Source organism: Bufo bufo, chromosome 3, assembly GCF_905171765.1.
Source record: "Bufo bufo chromosome 3, aBufBuf1.1, whole genome shotgun sequence".
NCBI lineage: Eukaryota > Metazoa > Chordata > Amphibia > Anura > Bufonidae > Bufo > Bufo bufo.
In genome coordinates, this window is record NC_053391.1 from 94,394,412 (window position 1) to 94,411,740 (window position 17,329).

General features: G+C 41.5%; 1 protein-coding gene across 1 annotated transcript in view; it reads right to left on the reverse strand.

The window, feature by feature from the left end:
* Window positions 1–17,329, reverse strand: part of TRPV1 (transient receptor potential cation channel subfamily V member 1) — a 101,791-nt gene that overhangs the window by 47,855 nt on the left and 36,607 nt on the right. Inside the window, exons 7-12 of the mRNA XM_040422107.1 lie at window positions 10,164–10,322; window positions 9,404–9,487; window positions 7,878–7,948; window positions 7,620–7,785; window positions 5,904–5,970; window positions 2,021–2,331 (exon numbers count right to left, since the gene is read on the reverse strand). Coding sequence (XP_040278041.1) covers window positions 2,021–2,331; window positions 5,904–5,970; window positions 7,620–7,785; window positions 7,878–7,948; window positions 9,404–9,487; window positions 10,164–10,322 — 858 coding nt within the window. The remainder of the gene's footprint in view (window positions 1–2,020; window positions 2,332–5,903; window positions 5,971–7,619; window positions 7,786–7,877; window positions 7,949–9,403; window positions 9,488–10,163; window positions 10,323–17,329) is intronic.

Consider the following 17,329-nt stretch of genomic DNA (forward strand, 5'->3'; position numbering starts at 1 on the left):
GAATAAATTCAGATCGAACCGGATTTTTTTCCCAAAAAATTGGCGAACTGGCAAATCGAATTTTTGAGAAATTCGCTCATCTCTAGTTATGACCACCCTACAATCCAGCAGCTGTGACCATAATCGCACACTATAGGAAAAAGTGCCAGACTATCTGGTGGCTGGGAATATAGGAGCACGCATGCACAGCAGCTTCTGTCCTGGCCACCTCGTATCTGCACTGCAGCAGTGGTCGTAACTAGTGATGAGTGAAGTGAGCTTTGGATACCTTGGAACCAAAGCTAAGTTCAGTTCCAAGTTTTAAAGTGGTTTTCCAGTTTAAAAATCAACTACCGAAGTTATTCAACAAAGTCATGCGCGACTTCGGCTCATCGTAGCCCATACATTTTAATACTCGTGCGGAGACGGATCTCTGCACAGGATTAATCTGAAGTTTTGAACGAAGCGACTTTGGATGTAGCATCCGAAGCTCGCTTCGCTCATCACTGGTTGTAACCCCTGGAAATGAGCCATGTATAATGTGATGGAAAAATGAATCCAGACAGCAAAGGAAGCAATATGGACAATAACAATACATTAGGAAGTGGCTTGTATAAACTTTCTTTACATGATAAGTGCCATTTGCTGAAGTGACACAACCCCTTTAAGGTACCATAATAGTATTAGCATTGTACACTATTGGTATTAACGCCAATCCTTACAATATATTCTCCCTATCTATAATACACAAGGCAGGCACACGTACATACATTCTAAGAATAATTTCATAGGAAGCCAATTATAATCTTTCATGGATATATATAGTGATTAACTCACCTAAGTGCACAGTTATGGTCTCACCAGGTATGTTCGATGCACTTTATACCATAATAAAGTCCAAAAAAATGAAATACGGTACTAGAACTGTGTTTGTACATTTTTCAATAATTTGCTATAGACTTTAAATGTGTGTTCACATATGTCCGACGATCTTAGGCGATTGAGCCATGGATGGTGAAAAGAGTCTGCTGGGCGGCTCACCTTTGGCTTCTTCCCTCCCCGACTTGCCTTGACTGTAGGTCTCTCCCTATTTGCATATAAATCCCTATTCTTTCTAAGGTTTTTTCACTCATTCCAAAAATATAAAACGATTATAATCAAATGAAATATCAGGAACAGCACAACCAATGCTTGAGAAAGGCAATTAGTGGTAGTGTAGGGTATGATTTCAATAAAAGTGTATGTAATTACACATAATTAGTGATCACAGCAAAAATATAACATAACTCTGAATGCAGTAAAAAATTGACATAAAATAAGATAAAAATATAATTTAAAAAAAATCTACAAAAGATGCAATCCTGGTCATTATATGTAGCCTACTTGGCAGGGCCCTCATCTACAGTAGATCTTCAATAATCTCCGCAAGATATCCACTACTGATGGACGAATGTTGCATTTAAAACACCAAATATCCTCTAGATGGCACTGTTAGGTAATTCATATATATTGATGTGTGTGTCCTTAAAGGATAACTGTCACATTTAGACCCTAATTTAAATTTTCATATATGTAGTTAGTAATAACATGATATTCCAGAATGCATGTGGATACAGCACTTCCTGAACTTTATGGCAGCCATTATGGCGCATAACAGACAGGTAGTATTTAGTGTTAGGACTGGTCTTACAGAGATCGCCTTGACGTTCGGCAGACGGGCTCAGATGGTTTTGTACAAAATGCATTGGCCAAGCATCTCACTTTATAAATTAGCGTAGCATTAGCACTATAATTTTTGTGACTATGGCATTATTGTACTTTATCTTATTTGCAGGGTGCTGCTGCATTGTCTTTTTTTCTCTAGGTCTTTGTCATGGCAGCGTGCACCTGCGCACTGGGAGGTGCTGACTAACCCCCTTTTTCTTTGCAGATTTACATTATACGATCATACAGGATAAATCCACATAACAAAAGTTGTAACAAATACTAAACAATGTTAAAAGAAACAAACACTTCATTCAGAGAAATGTGGTTAAACTACCTGTAACTTCCAGATGCCTTTGCTCTCCTGAGCGATCTTGCTCACCGTCTCCCCCATCAGCGCTATCAGCATGTTAAGTAGCAGGATGTAGGTGAGGATGACGTATGTAATGAGCAGAAGTATAAATATGGGCTTGTACTTGTAGTTCTCAGTGAACTCCAGATCTCCCATTCCAATAGCAAACTTGAAGAGTTCTTGGGACGTGTAATACAAACTATTGTACGAGGCTGATTCAGATTTACAGCAGCGTTTGGCATAACAAGTGCTATTCTCACTCCGACCGTCCCCATCTTCAATAAGCGTTACCAATGCTTTCAGACAATGAGAAAACTGAACATTACTGTTTAGGTAGATAGATAGATAGATAGATAGATAGATAGATAGATAGATAGATAGATAGATACTGTAGATAGATAATAGATAGATAGATACTGTAGATAGATAATAGATAGATAGATAATACATAGATAGATAGATAGAAGATAGATGATAGATAGATACAGGCTCGGACTGGCCCACTGGGGTACAGGTGAATCCCCCGGTGGGCCCCTGAGCAAGATAGGCCCCCTAGTCTCTCACCCCCTGCACAAGTGGCACATAACACAGTAAACCTACTGTACTACATACATATATTCAATGTACAGCACCTCAACAAGCTTATGGTCATATAACAAACTTGTTAAATTATTTATTTTTGAATGTAACTGTACGGTGGGCCCCCAAAATAAATTTTACTGGTGGGCCCCATATGGATAGATAATACATAGATAGAAGATAGATGATGGATCGATAGATAGATACCCGTATTTTTCGCCCTCTAAGACGCACCGGCCTATAAGACGCACCTAGGTTTTTGAGGAGGAAAATAAGAAAAAAAATATTTTGAACCAAAAGGTGTGCTTTTGGTGGGTTTTGAACTAATTGTGGTCTGTGGATGGCACTATTATGGGGGATCTGTGGATGGTGCACTGTTATGGGGGATCTGTGGGTGACACTTATGGGGGATCTGTGGGTGACACTTATGGGGGATCTGTGGGTGACACTTATGGGGGATCTGTGGGTGACACTTATGGGGGATCTGTGGGTGACACTTATGGGGGATCTGTGGGTGGCTCTTATTGGGGTCTCTGGATGGCACTGTTATGAGGATCTGTGTATGACAGTTATGGGGGGGATCTGTGGATGACACATATATAGCATCTTATGCTATGTGTCATCCACAGATCCCCTCCATAAGTGTCCCTGTAGTGAATGACCCTCAATACACGCTGGGGGCCGGCATCTGCTTTTATAATGACAGCGGGGCCCGTGCAGTGACTGTATTCTACTACACGGGCCCCGCTCACTGTATAATCGTATGTCTAATAGTTACCGTAATTGTAATTGTATGTAATCAGGAGCGCTGTGTATGGCCGGTACTTACAACTAGAAGCGGTAGGTAGCAGAGAGGAGAGAGGAGGGAGAAGGCAGGCCGGGAGGACGGGCGCTGGCAGCGTGAGTCATACGTCATGCGTCCACGCCGCCTGCTTCATTCATTCATAAAGTGGGCGGCGCAGACGCATGACGTATGACTCACACTGCCAGCTTCCGTCCTCCCGGCCTGCCTCCTCCCTCCTCCCTCCTCTCTGCTACCTACCGCTTCTAGTTGTAAGTACCGGCAATACACAGCGCTCCTGATTACATACAATTACAATTACGGTAACTATTAGACATAGGATCATACAGTGAGCGGGGCCCGTGTAGTAGAACACAGTCACTGCACGGGCCCCGCTGTCATTTTAAAAGCAGATGCCGGCCCCCAGTCCCGCCTCCCTCACAGCTGATACACCCGCCGCACGGCATCGCGGCGGGTGTATCATTGAAAACCCGACAAAATCGGCAGCATTCGCCGTATAAGACGCACTGCTATTTTCCCCCCACTTTTGGGGGGAAAAAGGTGCGTCTTATACGGCGAAAAATACGGTAGATAGATAGATGGATAGATAGATGCATAGGAAAAACAATTATTCTGAAGAGCTCACCGAAATATAGCTCAGCCCGCTATGACCACCTAGCTATAATACTTTAGTATTCAATTAATGGCTGGCTCTGTATAATATATGCCTACCTTTTATTCACAATACCATAAAATACCCATATTACATTAAAAAATAACAATAAAAATTTAAAGATAAAAAATAGTACTCTTGCCAAAGAATAAAACATATAATAAATATTGCTTGATAGCTAGTATAATAACAAGTTATAGTCCCAGTCCCTGGTTCCTATTGCAGAGTTCTCGCAATTTTCTGGAACCTGTAACAATATATATTTTTATTGTGGCTTTTTATTGCCGTTTTTATTTAAACATTATGGTCCTCCATGTTCACAGAATGTTCCTTTATATCAATGAATTAGAATCTTAATATCTCCTATGTTGCAGCTTCCTTATGCTGTGCAGTTAAGGTTCGTGTACCATTAACTGCAATACATAGTGTATTTGTATCTCTTACCGGCGTCCTCATGCAGCGCTCATCTGCAATGATCTATACATACGTGGCTTCTCCCTGTGCATCTTTTGCTCTCGCAGGTCCTGGTAATCTTAACCCGCATGCGCTGAAACAAAAGTGGCGGCACGAGCGCAGAATCTTACGGGGAGACACAGCAGTCTGCGAGAGCAAAAGATACACATGGAGAAGCCACGTATGTATAGATCATTGCAGACGAGCGCTGCATGAGGACTCCTGAACGCCGGTAAGAGATACAAATACACAATGTATTGCAGTTAATGGTACACGAACTGCATGGCATAAGGAAGCTGCAACATAGGAGATATTAAGATTCTAATTCATTGATATGAAGGAACATTCATTGATATAAAGGAACATTCTGTGGAACATGGAGGAACATAATGTTTAAATAAAAACGGCAATAAAAAGCCACAATAGAAACTGCTATATACTGTTACAGGTTTCAGAAAATTGGGACAGCTCTGCAATAGGAAACAGGGAGTCGGACAATAACTTATTATACTAGCTATCAAGCTATATTTATTATATGGTTTATTCTTTGGCAAGAGTACAATTTTTTATATTTACATTTTAATTGTTATTTTTTTATTATGTAATATGGGTATTTTATGGTATTGTGAGCAAAAGGTAGGCATATATTATACAGAGCCAGACATTAATTGAATACTAAGTATGATAGATAGATAAACTGTGGCGAAGTGCATGGAAGGCATACTATAAAGAAGGCCTCTGCTGTTTATCCTGGCTTGTGGGTGGAGTGAGTTGCCCCATTGTAGGACCATTAATCATTACCACTATCTTTTACCAAGTGATCTATGTAGGGGGTTAGTTTAACATATCACTTATTTCCCTAATTTGAATCCCCTGAGGAATCTGCACTTGAAGGGAAATGTCTTGGGACAGTATAAGTATTATTAGGGTGCAACTAGGGGTAGGTTCCAGTGTTGTAGGGTTTCCCCTGCAGAGTCAAGGTATTTAGGCTGCAGTGTAGGGTTAGGGGGTCCCTTCATCCTAATCACCCTAGCCTACGCTATTATGTATTAAAGAAATCATCTGCTCTGCTACCACCTTGGTACCCCTGTCTGCACTCCTTGATTTTACCCTTTTTTTTGGCTCTCCTATTGAATTTTATATATCTTATCAAAACAAGTAATGTTTAAGCTTCTGTTTCTATTGCCAACTAGAGACACCAAGGGAGATTTGCCATTAAAAGGTGTGCAAAATTCTTCAACAGGCTAAAAAGAGTGCAATAATATGAATCACCGTAACTGCATCAGTACCCATAGTCACAGTGATAATGTGCGTAAATGAAACATGCCACTACTCTATAAAATCACTATTTTTAGGAAACAGGAGATCATTGTATTTTATACCTGCTGCAAACCCAATAAGGAACAGAATGTAGACAAACATGAAGCGAAGCATATCCCGTAGAATCATCTGCAAAACAGAAAAAACTTTTATAATCTCATCTGTTCATTTTGGATGACCATGTAAAGTAAAGGAAGGTTAAAGTAGTTATCCAATTCTAAAAATGCCCCCCACAATGCCCTGGCCCTTCCTATAGATCATACTTACCCTGCGTGGATCAAAACATCCGGCAACGGGGGTGCAGTCAATAGCAGTCCACGACGATGACCAGCCCTCTTGCATGTTAGAGAGGCTGATCACCGTCACGGCCTGCTTTTGGCTGCACCCCTTGTCGCTGGATGTTTTGATCCGCGCAGTGGGGAGATGCAGTGGTGGCCATGCAGGGATCCGGAGTGATGAGGGTGCCGGGGAGCAGGGTAAGTATGATCTATAGGAGGGGCATTGTGGGGGGCATTTTTAGAACTGGATAACCCCTTTAAGAATACCATGAGGAAGGCCAGAGACATTGAAATTAAACATTTTTCTTAACATTAGTATTGCCAGGAGTTTACCAAGCCAAGATACCGTGCATGGCTGTGTTTGGATGGTTGCGATGCTGACCAGTCAGGCCCTGGCTGGTCGACCAATTAGTGATGCTGGAAGCCATGCCAATCAGGTTCCTGGTAAAGTATAAAATCCTAGAGCTAGATGAGGGATTTCAGTCTGCTACTCAGTGATCGACAGTTGCCTGTGATTTTGTGTATTATGGCTCCGGAGCTTTGTGCTACTCATTACTCTTGCATCTGAACTCCCAGTAGTCTGATCAACCTTTATTTTTCTGATTGGATTTATACAGATTCTCCTGGTATTCTGACTGTGGCTTGTTTCTGGAGTAACCCTTCACCTACTGTTTTGTACTGTTCACCTCTCCTGGTTCAAACACTGCTTGTCCACTACTCTTTGCACCCAGTCATTCTGGTAGTTCTGCTTTTAGCAAGCTTGCACCAGTTTTTTGCAGCCTTATTCTTTGCAGGCTCTGAGAACCTAGGGGTCGCCTTAGCTTCCTACCACCAGAGTGATTAAGGAAAGCTGGTAGCACTTTCATAGTTTGCTATCTGTGGTTCTGGATGGTGACCGTAGTTTTTCTTGTATATTTCATGCCAATGTTTCTGGGGTGAATGTTACAGGTTGTCTTATGCAGTTTACTGTACACCACTAGGTTAGCTCAAGTTCTGCAATTAAAGGAGTACTAAGTGTAATTTATATCACTCATAAAAGTGCAGCTTATGAAAGAAGCTACTACTATCTATCTAACATAAATGTATCAAATCAAATGTCCTCACAAGTGGAGATATGTGAGATAAAGCACTAACCATGGGGCTAAAATTTTCCTGGGCTTCCTAACGCTTCAACCACACTGACCTCCTTACTGTGTCTTGCTCAGTGCATTGCTGCCACATTACCTTGTATGTAGCTCTTCTAGACTGAGATCTCTGCAAGTGCTGCCACTAATTCACCATTATTAGGGCAACTTACAAGTGCAATGAATGTACAGCCGACTATCCCAGTGACAGGTTCCCATTACACTAATCATCAATCCAATTTCAGAAAAAACTGACATAATAAAGGAAATTAAAGTTTGTACAGGCTTCATTGCATTGTCATTAACATTTAGCAAAACTATATTGGTAAATGTTAACAGTGTGGACAGAACAAACATGACGTTGTATGTCACTGACCTTTTCAATCATTACAGCATAAATTCCCATTTGCTGGAAGCCTCTTGTGAAGTACAGCACATTGATCCAGCTCATTGCTAAGCAGATAACCATAAACGCCACATATTCATGTCTCCCAAGAAAGTACAAGAAAGTAGACATCAAGAGGAAAAGTGACTGACAAAAGCTAGAAGAAGAAAAGAAAAAACAGAAAATGTGTTACCAGATTGAGATTACAGGGAGGGCAAAAAAGGAAATAGTCTAAAAACGGGGACTTACAACAAAACTTCACTGTAGCTGTCAATAAACAGCGTCTTCAAGGACAGGTGTCTCTGCATGAAGTACTGGATCTAAAGGAACCATATAGTGTTTATTTTTTACCCTTATCTGTAAAGAATATGTAAAATTTTAGGTAAAAAGATGATAGAAAGATAGATATGGTGCACCTATAGTGGCCATGTTTGTGGATCTATTTTCAACTGTATCCATGTTTTCATGATTCAGATACAATTGGAGAGAAAGGAACCATTAGCTCTCTGTTCCACCATTCTGGTAGGCCTCAGGCATTTGAGGCTTGAGGCCTACTAGGTTCCAGGAATTAGATACTATGTAGGGTGCAAAGGGGAGCACTTTTACAGTGTAGGGCACAAAGGGGGGCAATATTACTGTTTGGATTATTATTACCATCTGAGACACTATCTGTTTTTGGGGTTGATTATAGTTATGAGGGCATCAAGGGCAGCAGCAGTTACAGTGTTGGGGAAAGCCACAGAAGGATGGTACTGGTATAGAGGCAGCAGGATTTCTGTAGAAGGTGGGAATAGGTGAGGATGGTGCTAGGAAAGCAAGGAGACAAAGACGGTTGGGCAATATTGTATGGAAGAAGTCTTCATGGTTGTCTGGGTCACATGGAGAAAAAGGGGAAACAGACCAACTCTAATCAAGACTTTAACAAGTCAAATAAACCTTTTTACTGTTTTACAGTGCATTCTAAGGTACAGGAACAAATAGGCTTAAACAATGCCTACCTGAATAAAAGATTTAATAAGCAGTGATAAAAAAAAACATAAACAGAAAAAACACACAGAGATCACATACAGTATACAGTATAAGAAACAATCATTTAACTTGAAATCAATTCTTAGGAATGGTAGATACAAAGATGATAGATACAAACAATAATGTAGTGTTCTCACAGAGATATCTTAATTGGCGCTTCCTAGCTCAGTGCCCTTTCTTAAGAGGCTTCCAGGGTATTGATTAGTGAACTAACCACTTAGGAATGCAATATAGTTCAAACCTGTGCTAGGAACGTACCAGTTTTCCAATTTGGTAAGAATAATCTTAAAGTGGAAGAAACATCAAATAATACCTTCATATACATGGGCCACCAACATGTTAAAACAGCCCTCATAGATAATGGTTTAGCAACAAAAAAAGCTGTAATGATTATAATTTTAAATGTATAAAATGAAAAGTCGCTTCATTTATTTTTGTGATAATTCTCATTATATTTTAAATAAAGGGGCACTGAGTTTTCAAAAAACTTTTGATATAGAGATACATCAAAAGTTTTGATCATTTGGGGTTTGAGTTTCAAGACACCCACTAATCCCTAGAATGAGGAGAGAGAAGTGTGCTTTCTACAAGCTGCAGGAGATGGTACCAATAGAAGTCTATGGGTCTGTCTCAATTCCGTCCTCTGCAGCAAGGAGAGAGGGATCGATGTGCGAGCGCGTCTCTCCTCATTCTAGGGATCGGTTGGGGCCTCAATCAGATATAAAAGACTCAAAACATTGGCTTACCCCTCGAATAAAGAAATATATTCCTCCGATCACAGTGATAATCTCTCCGGTGGCACGAAGTTTGCTATCTACAGGGAATGGGGGCTGAAAAATAGAACGGAAAAATCTTATACACAAGACTTACAGGGGTATTCCCATCCTGATATTTATGACATATACTGTATGTGCCTTAGGTGTGGGTCTCACCTCTGGGACCTGCTCCTATCTCAAGAATGGGACCCTGTCCAATGTTGCAGTGAATGGAGAGAGGGCTGTGTATGCACAGCTCTCTCCATTCACTGCTATGGGACTTCCAAAAATAGCCAAGCAAGCAGATTTGGCAATTTTCAGAATTCTCATAGCGGTACATGGAGAAAGATGCACATACACGACCCCTTTAGTCTTAATTTAAAATGAAACTCATCTTTTTATCCTCTTGTTTTATTATGGGTTGATTAATTTTATAATATTATTATAATATTATTTTGAGGTCAGAGCCATGATTTTCTGTTTTAAATCTTTGTCTGCAGAGGAGATTTGGAGCTCTGTATCAGAAAAACACAGCTCTGACCATTAAAAAGACATATTATGGCCATATTATGGGATTTCTGTTCTCAAGTTGATCATCAGGCCTGCTTCACACAAGATAAGACAACCCCTTTAAATTGCCTTCATATCTATCCCATACCAATATCTATATTCATCTGTACCCATACCAGTATCCCATAATAATTATTACTGACCCCCCCCCCCCCCAAAAAAAAAAAAAAGATGAACTCACATTGCCCACAACTGGTCTGTAGTAGGCAGCTATGGTAAAGATGGCGATATATATCACATATGTCAAGAAGTTCAAGTAGAAGATCCGCTTGACAAAACGATCCCACTTGTCTTGCAATAATTTGTTGAGAGGCTCCACTAGCAGCATGTCATGGCGATTCTATAAAAGATGGATGCATAATTCACATCATAATAGCATTCATCACCCATATATCTGTACTTTACACACTTTAGAGCAGTGTTCCCCAACCAGGGTCCCAGGAACCCTAGGGTTCCTTGAGCCTTGGGGCTCTCCAGAACAAAGCAGCTTGTCATTTTTACACTATGGAAGGCAAAGTGATTTCAGGATGCTCAAAGATGCTTTGAAAAGCAGTAAACGTATCTGAGCCAAATGATAGCACTGGTCAAGAAATCTAGAAGATTTACCAGCCCTACACCAAGCTTCATGGAGGAAGGAATGGCATTAGGGGTTCTCCAGGAGTGGATACATTTTTCAGGTGTTCCTCTGCAGTAACAAGGTTGGTAATCACTTGTTTAGGTTTCCTTAACACACACATTGTATCTGGCATTTTTCCACCGCTAAAAAATGCAATGAAAGACTCTTGCGTTTTATTCCATACCACACCATACTTTTCTAGTGGTTCTTTTTTTTAAAACTAAATGTTGTGGATGCAATAGTTTTTTTGTGCATTTCATTTCCCGTAGAGGAGATGGAAAAACACCTGAAAAAAACACCAGTGCTTCAACATGCCATGTTTTTAAGGAAAAGCCAGGTTGTAAAAAGCATCAGTAGCAAAAAAAAGGCTTGTATGGCCTGTATTTCATAATTACCATAGACTGTCAGCTAACAACTGGAGTTGGCATTTTTTCACCAAAAAATTCACCAAAAAACTAAAAGAAATGCAAAAGTGCATAAAATGCCCCTACAAACCTATGTGTGAATCACAAATTCGATTCGCCGGTTGGCCAAATTTTTTGGGAAAATTCGGTTCGATCCGAATAAATTTGCGGCGAATTACATTAAAAAGTAAAAAACTTTACAGTGATGTAGAACACTGTGCCTTGCAGTAACAGGCATAGGGAGTCTGCTTTGGTAGTGAAATAATACTGTGAGTCAGTGTGACATGCAGATGACAGGTGTCGCTCTTAGAATCACTGCACACTTCACTTATTTGGGCAGTCATGGGGCCAAAACTGACCAAATAACTCAAGTATACAGGTTGATGTTAGCGCCAAGAAGAAGCGCACTCCTTTTACACCGTTGACAGCTGATTCCACATAGATTTCTACAGAACCTGTTCTGTTAAACGCTTATACAAGTAGAGCCCCCCGACAGAGTGGAGGGGGTGTCAGCAGTAAGTTTGTGTTGATGTCACTGATTATTTTGCCCTTCCTCTGATCCATCAGAACAATAACAGAATGAACCAAATTCCATTATCCTTTCATTGTTGAATTTTTTTATGTGAAACAGGCTTTTTTCTGGAAAATTGATGGGTGATTGTAGACCTCCTTTTGCTGTATGGACCGAATTACGTCGTCGTTGGTCTAGCAGCAAACATAATGAAGACACTGATGACAACACACCAGCAGACTTTGCCTTTACCATCTATCCACAATTAAAGGGCTTCTGTCACCCCACTAAAGTGATTATTTTTTTTTGGGCTAGTTAAATTAGTTATATTGCGATATATGAAAATATAATTGTGTTACTTACTTTGATCCAGCAGTTTCTTCCAAAAACTAAGTTTTATAATATGTAAATTAGGTCTCTACCAGCAAATAGGGCGGCTACTTGCTGGTAGCTGCTGCAGAAAACCGCCCCCTCGTCGTGTTGATTGACAAGGCCAGCCGGGATCTCCTCCTCCGGCCAGCCCTGTCGGCATTTCAAAAATCGCGCGCCTGTGTTCATTCGGCGCAGGCGATCTGAGATGAGGAGGCTCGTCTCCTCAGCACTCCCTCAGTGCGCCTGCGCCGATGACGTCTTCTATTTCGGTGATGTCATCGGCGCAGGCGCACTGAGGGAGTTCTGAGGAGACGAGCCTCCTCATCTCAGAGCGCCTGCGCCGAATGAACACAGGCGCGCGATTTTTGAAATGCCGACAGGGCCAGCCGGAGGAGGAGATCCCGGCTGGCCCTGTCAATCAACACGACGAGGGGGCGGTTTTCTGCAGCAGCTACCAGCAAGTAGCCGCCCTACTTGCTGGTAGAGACCTAATTTACATATTATAAAACTTCGTTTTTGGAAGAAACTGCTGGATTAAAGTAAGTAACACCATTATATTTTCATATATCGCAATATAACTAATTTAACTAGCCCAAAAAAAAAAAATCACTTTAGTGGGGTGACAGAAGCCCTTTAAGTCAAGCAGCTTCAGTAAATTGAAAATATTCATGTTATCAGTGACTGCTGGACCCCTGCGCTGATCGGGCAGGCTCAGCTCCTGCACCCACCCGATCAGCCCGCCGTACATGTACGGCACTGGTCCTTAAGGGGTTAAATCAAGCAGCTTCAGTAAGTTGAAAATATTCATGTGTTTTTATCTGCTCCGTCTGCATTCGATCTCCACAGCACACAAGACATGACAGGAAAGCCTCTGCTTTGGAGTCCAAGTCCAGTGTCTTAAGATCAGGAGTTCTATCAGAATTGTGCGTAACATTCTGGCTCCCTGTGCAAAGCCATAACAAAAGGACTCCGTAGGCATACACATCAGAGGAAGCTGAAGATAGTTGACCCAATTTTTATTCAGGAGCAGTAAACAGCGGGAAGCAGAGGTGGCTGAACTCCGCTGTTATGTATCTCTTGTGAAGTCAATGTCTCCAACTATGCCCATCTAGCGATTTACAGCAAATTCGTTATTTTCATAATGAATCCAAGAATTATGTTGGAGGCATTTAGTGTATGAAAGTCATATGCGACCCCCTCTCATCACTCTCACGCTGTTCTGCACCTGGTTTGCCTGGGCGAACTGAGTCACACTAAAGGCTTTTCAAGATATAACATCGGTTCATACAGAACAAAGTCTACAATCACCCATCAATTTTCCCAACAAATTTTTTTCACACATTTACACTACACTAAGGGCTCTTTCACACTTGCGTTTTTTTCTTCCGGCATAGAGTTCCGTCGTCGGGGCTCTATGCCGGAAGAATCCTAATCAGTTTTATCCTAATGCATTCTGAATGGAGAGAAATCCGTTCAGGATGCATCAGGATGTCTTCAGTTCCGGACCGGAGCGTTTTTTGGCCGGAGAAAATACCGCAGCATGCTGCGCTTTTTGCTCCGGCCAAAAATCCTGAACACTTGCCGCAAGCCCGGATCCGGAATTAATGCCCATTGAAAGGCATTAATCCGGATCCGGCCTTAAGCTAAACGTCGTTTCGGCGACTTAAAAAGATTAAAATAGACAAATTGCCAGGACCAGATGGCATACACCCTCGTATCCTAAGAGAATTAAAGGGCTTCTGTCAGCCCACTAAACCGTTTTTTTTTTTTTTGCTTAATAATAACCCCTACACTGCGATTTATCCATACATAAGTAAAATAAGAATTTTGGTTCAGTAGAATTTGGTAAAACCCTATTTTTATAATATGTAAATTACCTTGCTACCAGCAAGTAGGACGGCTACTTGCTGGTAGCAGCCGCATCCTCCGATGGTAATGACGCCCCCTCTGCTTGTTGATTGACAGGGCCAGCGGACGGGATCTTTCTCCGCTGGCCCTGCCTGTTTTCATTCAATATCTGGCGCCTGCGCCGCGGCCGTACCTATCTTCAATCGGCGCAGGCGCACTGAGAGGCGGCCACTCACTCGGCCGCTTCATCCTCAATGCGCCTGCGCCGGGTGTAGATGTGACGTCATCGGCGCAGGCGCATTGAGCATGAAGCGGCCGAGTGAGTGGCCGAGAGGGGTCGTTGATCCAGGGAGTTATTCTGATTGTCTGATTGGAGTTGGGAAGGAATTTATTCCCCCTTAAGTGGGGAAAATCGGCACTTTTTTTTTTTTGCCTTCCTCTGGATCAACTTGCAGGATAACAGGCCGAACTGGATGGACATACTGTTACTATGTTGATAAGTGCAACGCTGGACGGCGAATATATTTGTATTTCGCCAGTAATACGCAGCAAACTGGGCTGTAAAATATCTCACTGCACAGCTAAACGGCAATTAGGCCCAATTTTTTTCTATTTTTACACAAAAGGCTTTTCAACAGATAAGTGCAACGATGAAAGGCGACAATGTTTGTATTTTGCCAGTAATACATGGCAGACTGGGCTGTAAAATATCTCACTGCACCACTGAACGGCATTTCGCCCCAAATTTTTTTCTATTTTTACACAAAGGGCTTTTCAACATATAAGTGCAATGCTGAACGGCGACTATATTTGTATTTCGCCAGTAATACACGGCAAACTGGGCTGTAAAATATTTCACTGCACCGCTGAATGGCAATTAAGACCAAATTTTTTTCTATTTTTACACAAAAGGCTTTTCAACAGATAAATGCAACGATGAACGGCGAATATATTTGTATTTCGCCACTAATACACGGCAAACTGGGCTGTAAAATATCTCACTGCACAGCTGAGCGGCAAATATATTTTTCCTTTTTCCACTAATACATGCAAAAAAGGGCTTTAAAACAGATAACTGCACCTCTGAGTGGAAAATATATTTTACTTTTGCCACTAATACAGGACAAAAAGGGCTGTAATTTTCGCAATTCGCCACACAACAGCTAATAAGCCCTTTTTTCCCACTAATACAAGCCAAAAAATGCTTTAGAACATACAGTACACCCCTCACATTTTTATAAATATTTTATTCTATCTTTTTATGGGACAACACTGAACATATGACATTTTGATACAATGTAAAGTAGTCAGTATACAACTTGTATAACAGTGTAAATTTGGTGTGCCCTCAAAATAATTTAACACACAGCCATTAATGTCTAAATTGCTGGCAACAAAAGTGAGTACACCCCTAAGTGAAAATGGCCAAATTGTGCCCAATTAGCCATTTTCCCTGCCAGGTGTCATGTAACTCATAAGAGTTACAAGGTCTCAGGTGTGAATGGGGAGCAGATGTGTTTTCTTTGGTGCTATCGCTCTCACACTCTCATACTGGTCACTGGAAGTTCAACATGGCACCTCATGGCAAAGAACTCTCTGAGGATCTGAAAAAAGAATTGTTGCTCTACATAAAGATGGCCCAGGCTATAAGAAGATTGCTAACACCCTGGAGCTGAACTGCAGCACGGTGGCCAAGACCATACAGTGGTTTAACAAGACAGGTTCCACTCAGAACAGGTCTTGCCATGGTCAACCAAAGAAGTGATCAACGTCATATCCAGAGGTTATCTTTTCAAAATAGACGTATGCGTGCTGCCAGCATTGCTGTGAAGGTTAAAGGGGTGGGGGGGTCAGCCTGTCAGTACTCAGACAATACCCTGCACACTGCATCAAATTGGTCTGCATGGCGTCCCAGAAGGAAGCCTCTTCTGAAGATGATGCACAAGAAAGCTCGCAGACAGTTTGTTAAAGACAAGCAAACTAAGGACATGGATTACTGATTACTGGGACCACATCCTGTGGTCTGATGAGACCAAGATAAACTTTTTGGTTCAGATGGTGTCAAGCGTGTGTGGCGGCAACCAGGTGAGGAGTACAAAGACAAGTGTGTCTTGCCTACAGTCAAGCATGGTGGTGGCAGTGTCATGGTTTGGGGCTGCATGAGTGCTGCTGACTGTGGGGAGTTACAGTTCATTGAGGGAACCATGAATGCCAACATGTACTGTGACATGCTGAAGCAGCGCATGATCCCCTCCCTTCAAAAACTAGGCAACAAGGCAGTATTCCAACATGATAACGACCCCAAACACACCTCCAAGACGACCACTGCCTTGCTAAACAAAATGAAGGTAAAGGTGCTGGACTGGCAGACCTAAACCTTATTGAGCATCTGTTGGGCATCCTCAAACGGAAGGTGGAGGTGCGCAAGGTCTCTAACATTCACCAGCTCCATGATATCGTCATGGAGGAGTGGAAGAGGAATCCAGTGGTAACCTGTGAAGCTCTAGTGAACTCCATGCCCAAAAAAGTTAAGGCAGTGCTAGAAAATAATGCTGGCCACACAAAATATTGATACTTTTGGCACAATTTGGCCATTTCCACTTAGGGGTGTACTCACTTTTGTTGCCAGCGATTTAGACATTAATGGCTGCGTGTTGAGTTATTTTGAGGGCACACCAAAGTTACACTGTTATATAAGCTGTACACTGAATACTTTACATTGTATTAAAGTGTCAGATCTTCATTGTTGTCCCATGGAAAGATATAATAAAATATTTACGAAAATTTGAGGGGTGTACTTACTTTTGTGAGATACTGTATGTTCTAAAGCATTTTTTGGCTTGTATTAGTGGGAAAAAAGGGCTTATTAGCTGTTGTGTGGCGAATTGCGAAAATTACATCCCTTTTTGTCCTGTATTAGTGGCAAAAGTAAAATATATTTTCCACTCAGAGGTGCAGTTATCTGTTTTAAAGCCCTTTTTTGCATGTATTAGTGGAAAAAGGAAAAATATATTTGCCGCTCAGCTGTGCAGTGAGATATTTTACAGCCCAGTTTGCCGTGTATTAGTGGCGAAATACAAATATATTCGCCGTTCATTGTTGCATTTATCTGTTGAAAAGCCTTTTGTGTAAATAAAATAAAACGTAGAAATATTTCCTTGTAATAAACCCTGTTAATTTCTGTATCAAACAGCACTTGCACCCTAACAAGAACGGTTTGCTGGAATTACAGAGCTGTATAATGGCAATTTGGATCCCCAGTCAGTGCTGCAAGGTGTAATAGGATTGTTCCTATTACCCAGGCTGTAACCTCCCCTACTCCTACTGAACCCTGTTCTACAGAAATGCTGTGGAATGATTCCTCCCTATCTTTTCCCTACACCTTGAAAAATCTTTCCCTGTACATGTAAATCGCTTTTTTTTTTTTTGCACAATGACGTTTTTTCTATCACTGTCCCTAGCGCCTACAGAAGTCTCTCCCTGCACTAATTACACTGGTAAATGGCAGAATCAAAGATGGCTGTCGTATTTATAGGGCTGTGACATCACAGGACTGTCTGGCTGCTGATTGGCTGCATGCATGTCAGTATGGGTGA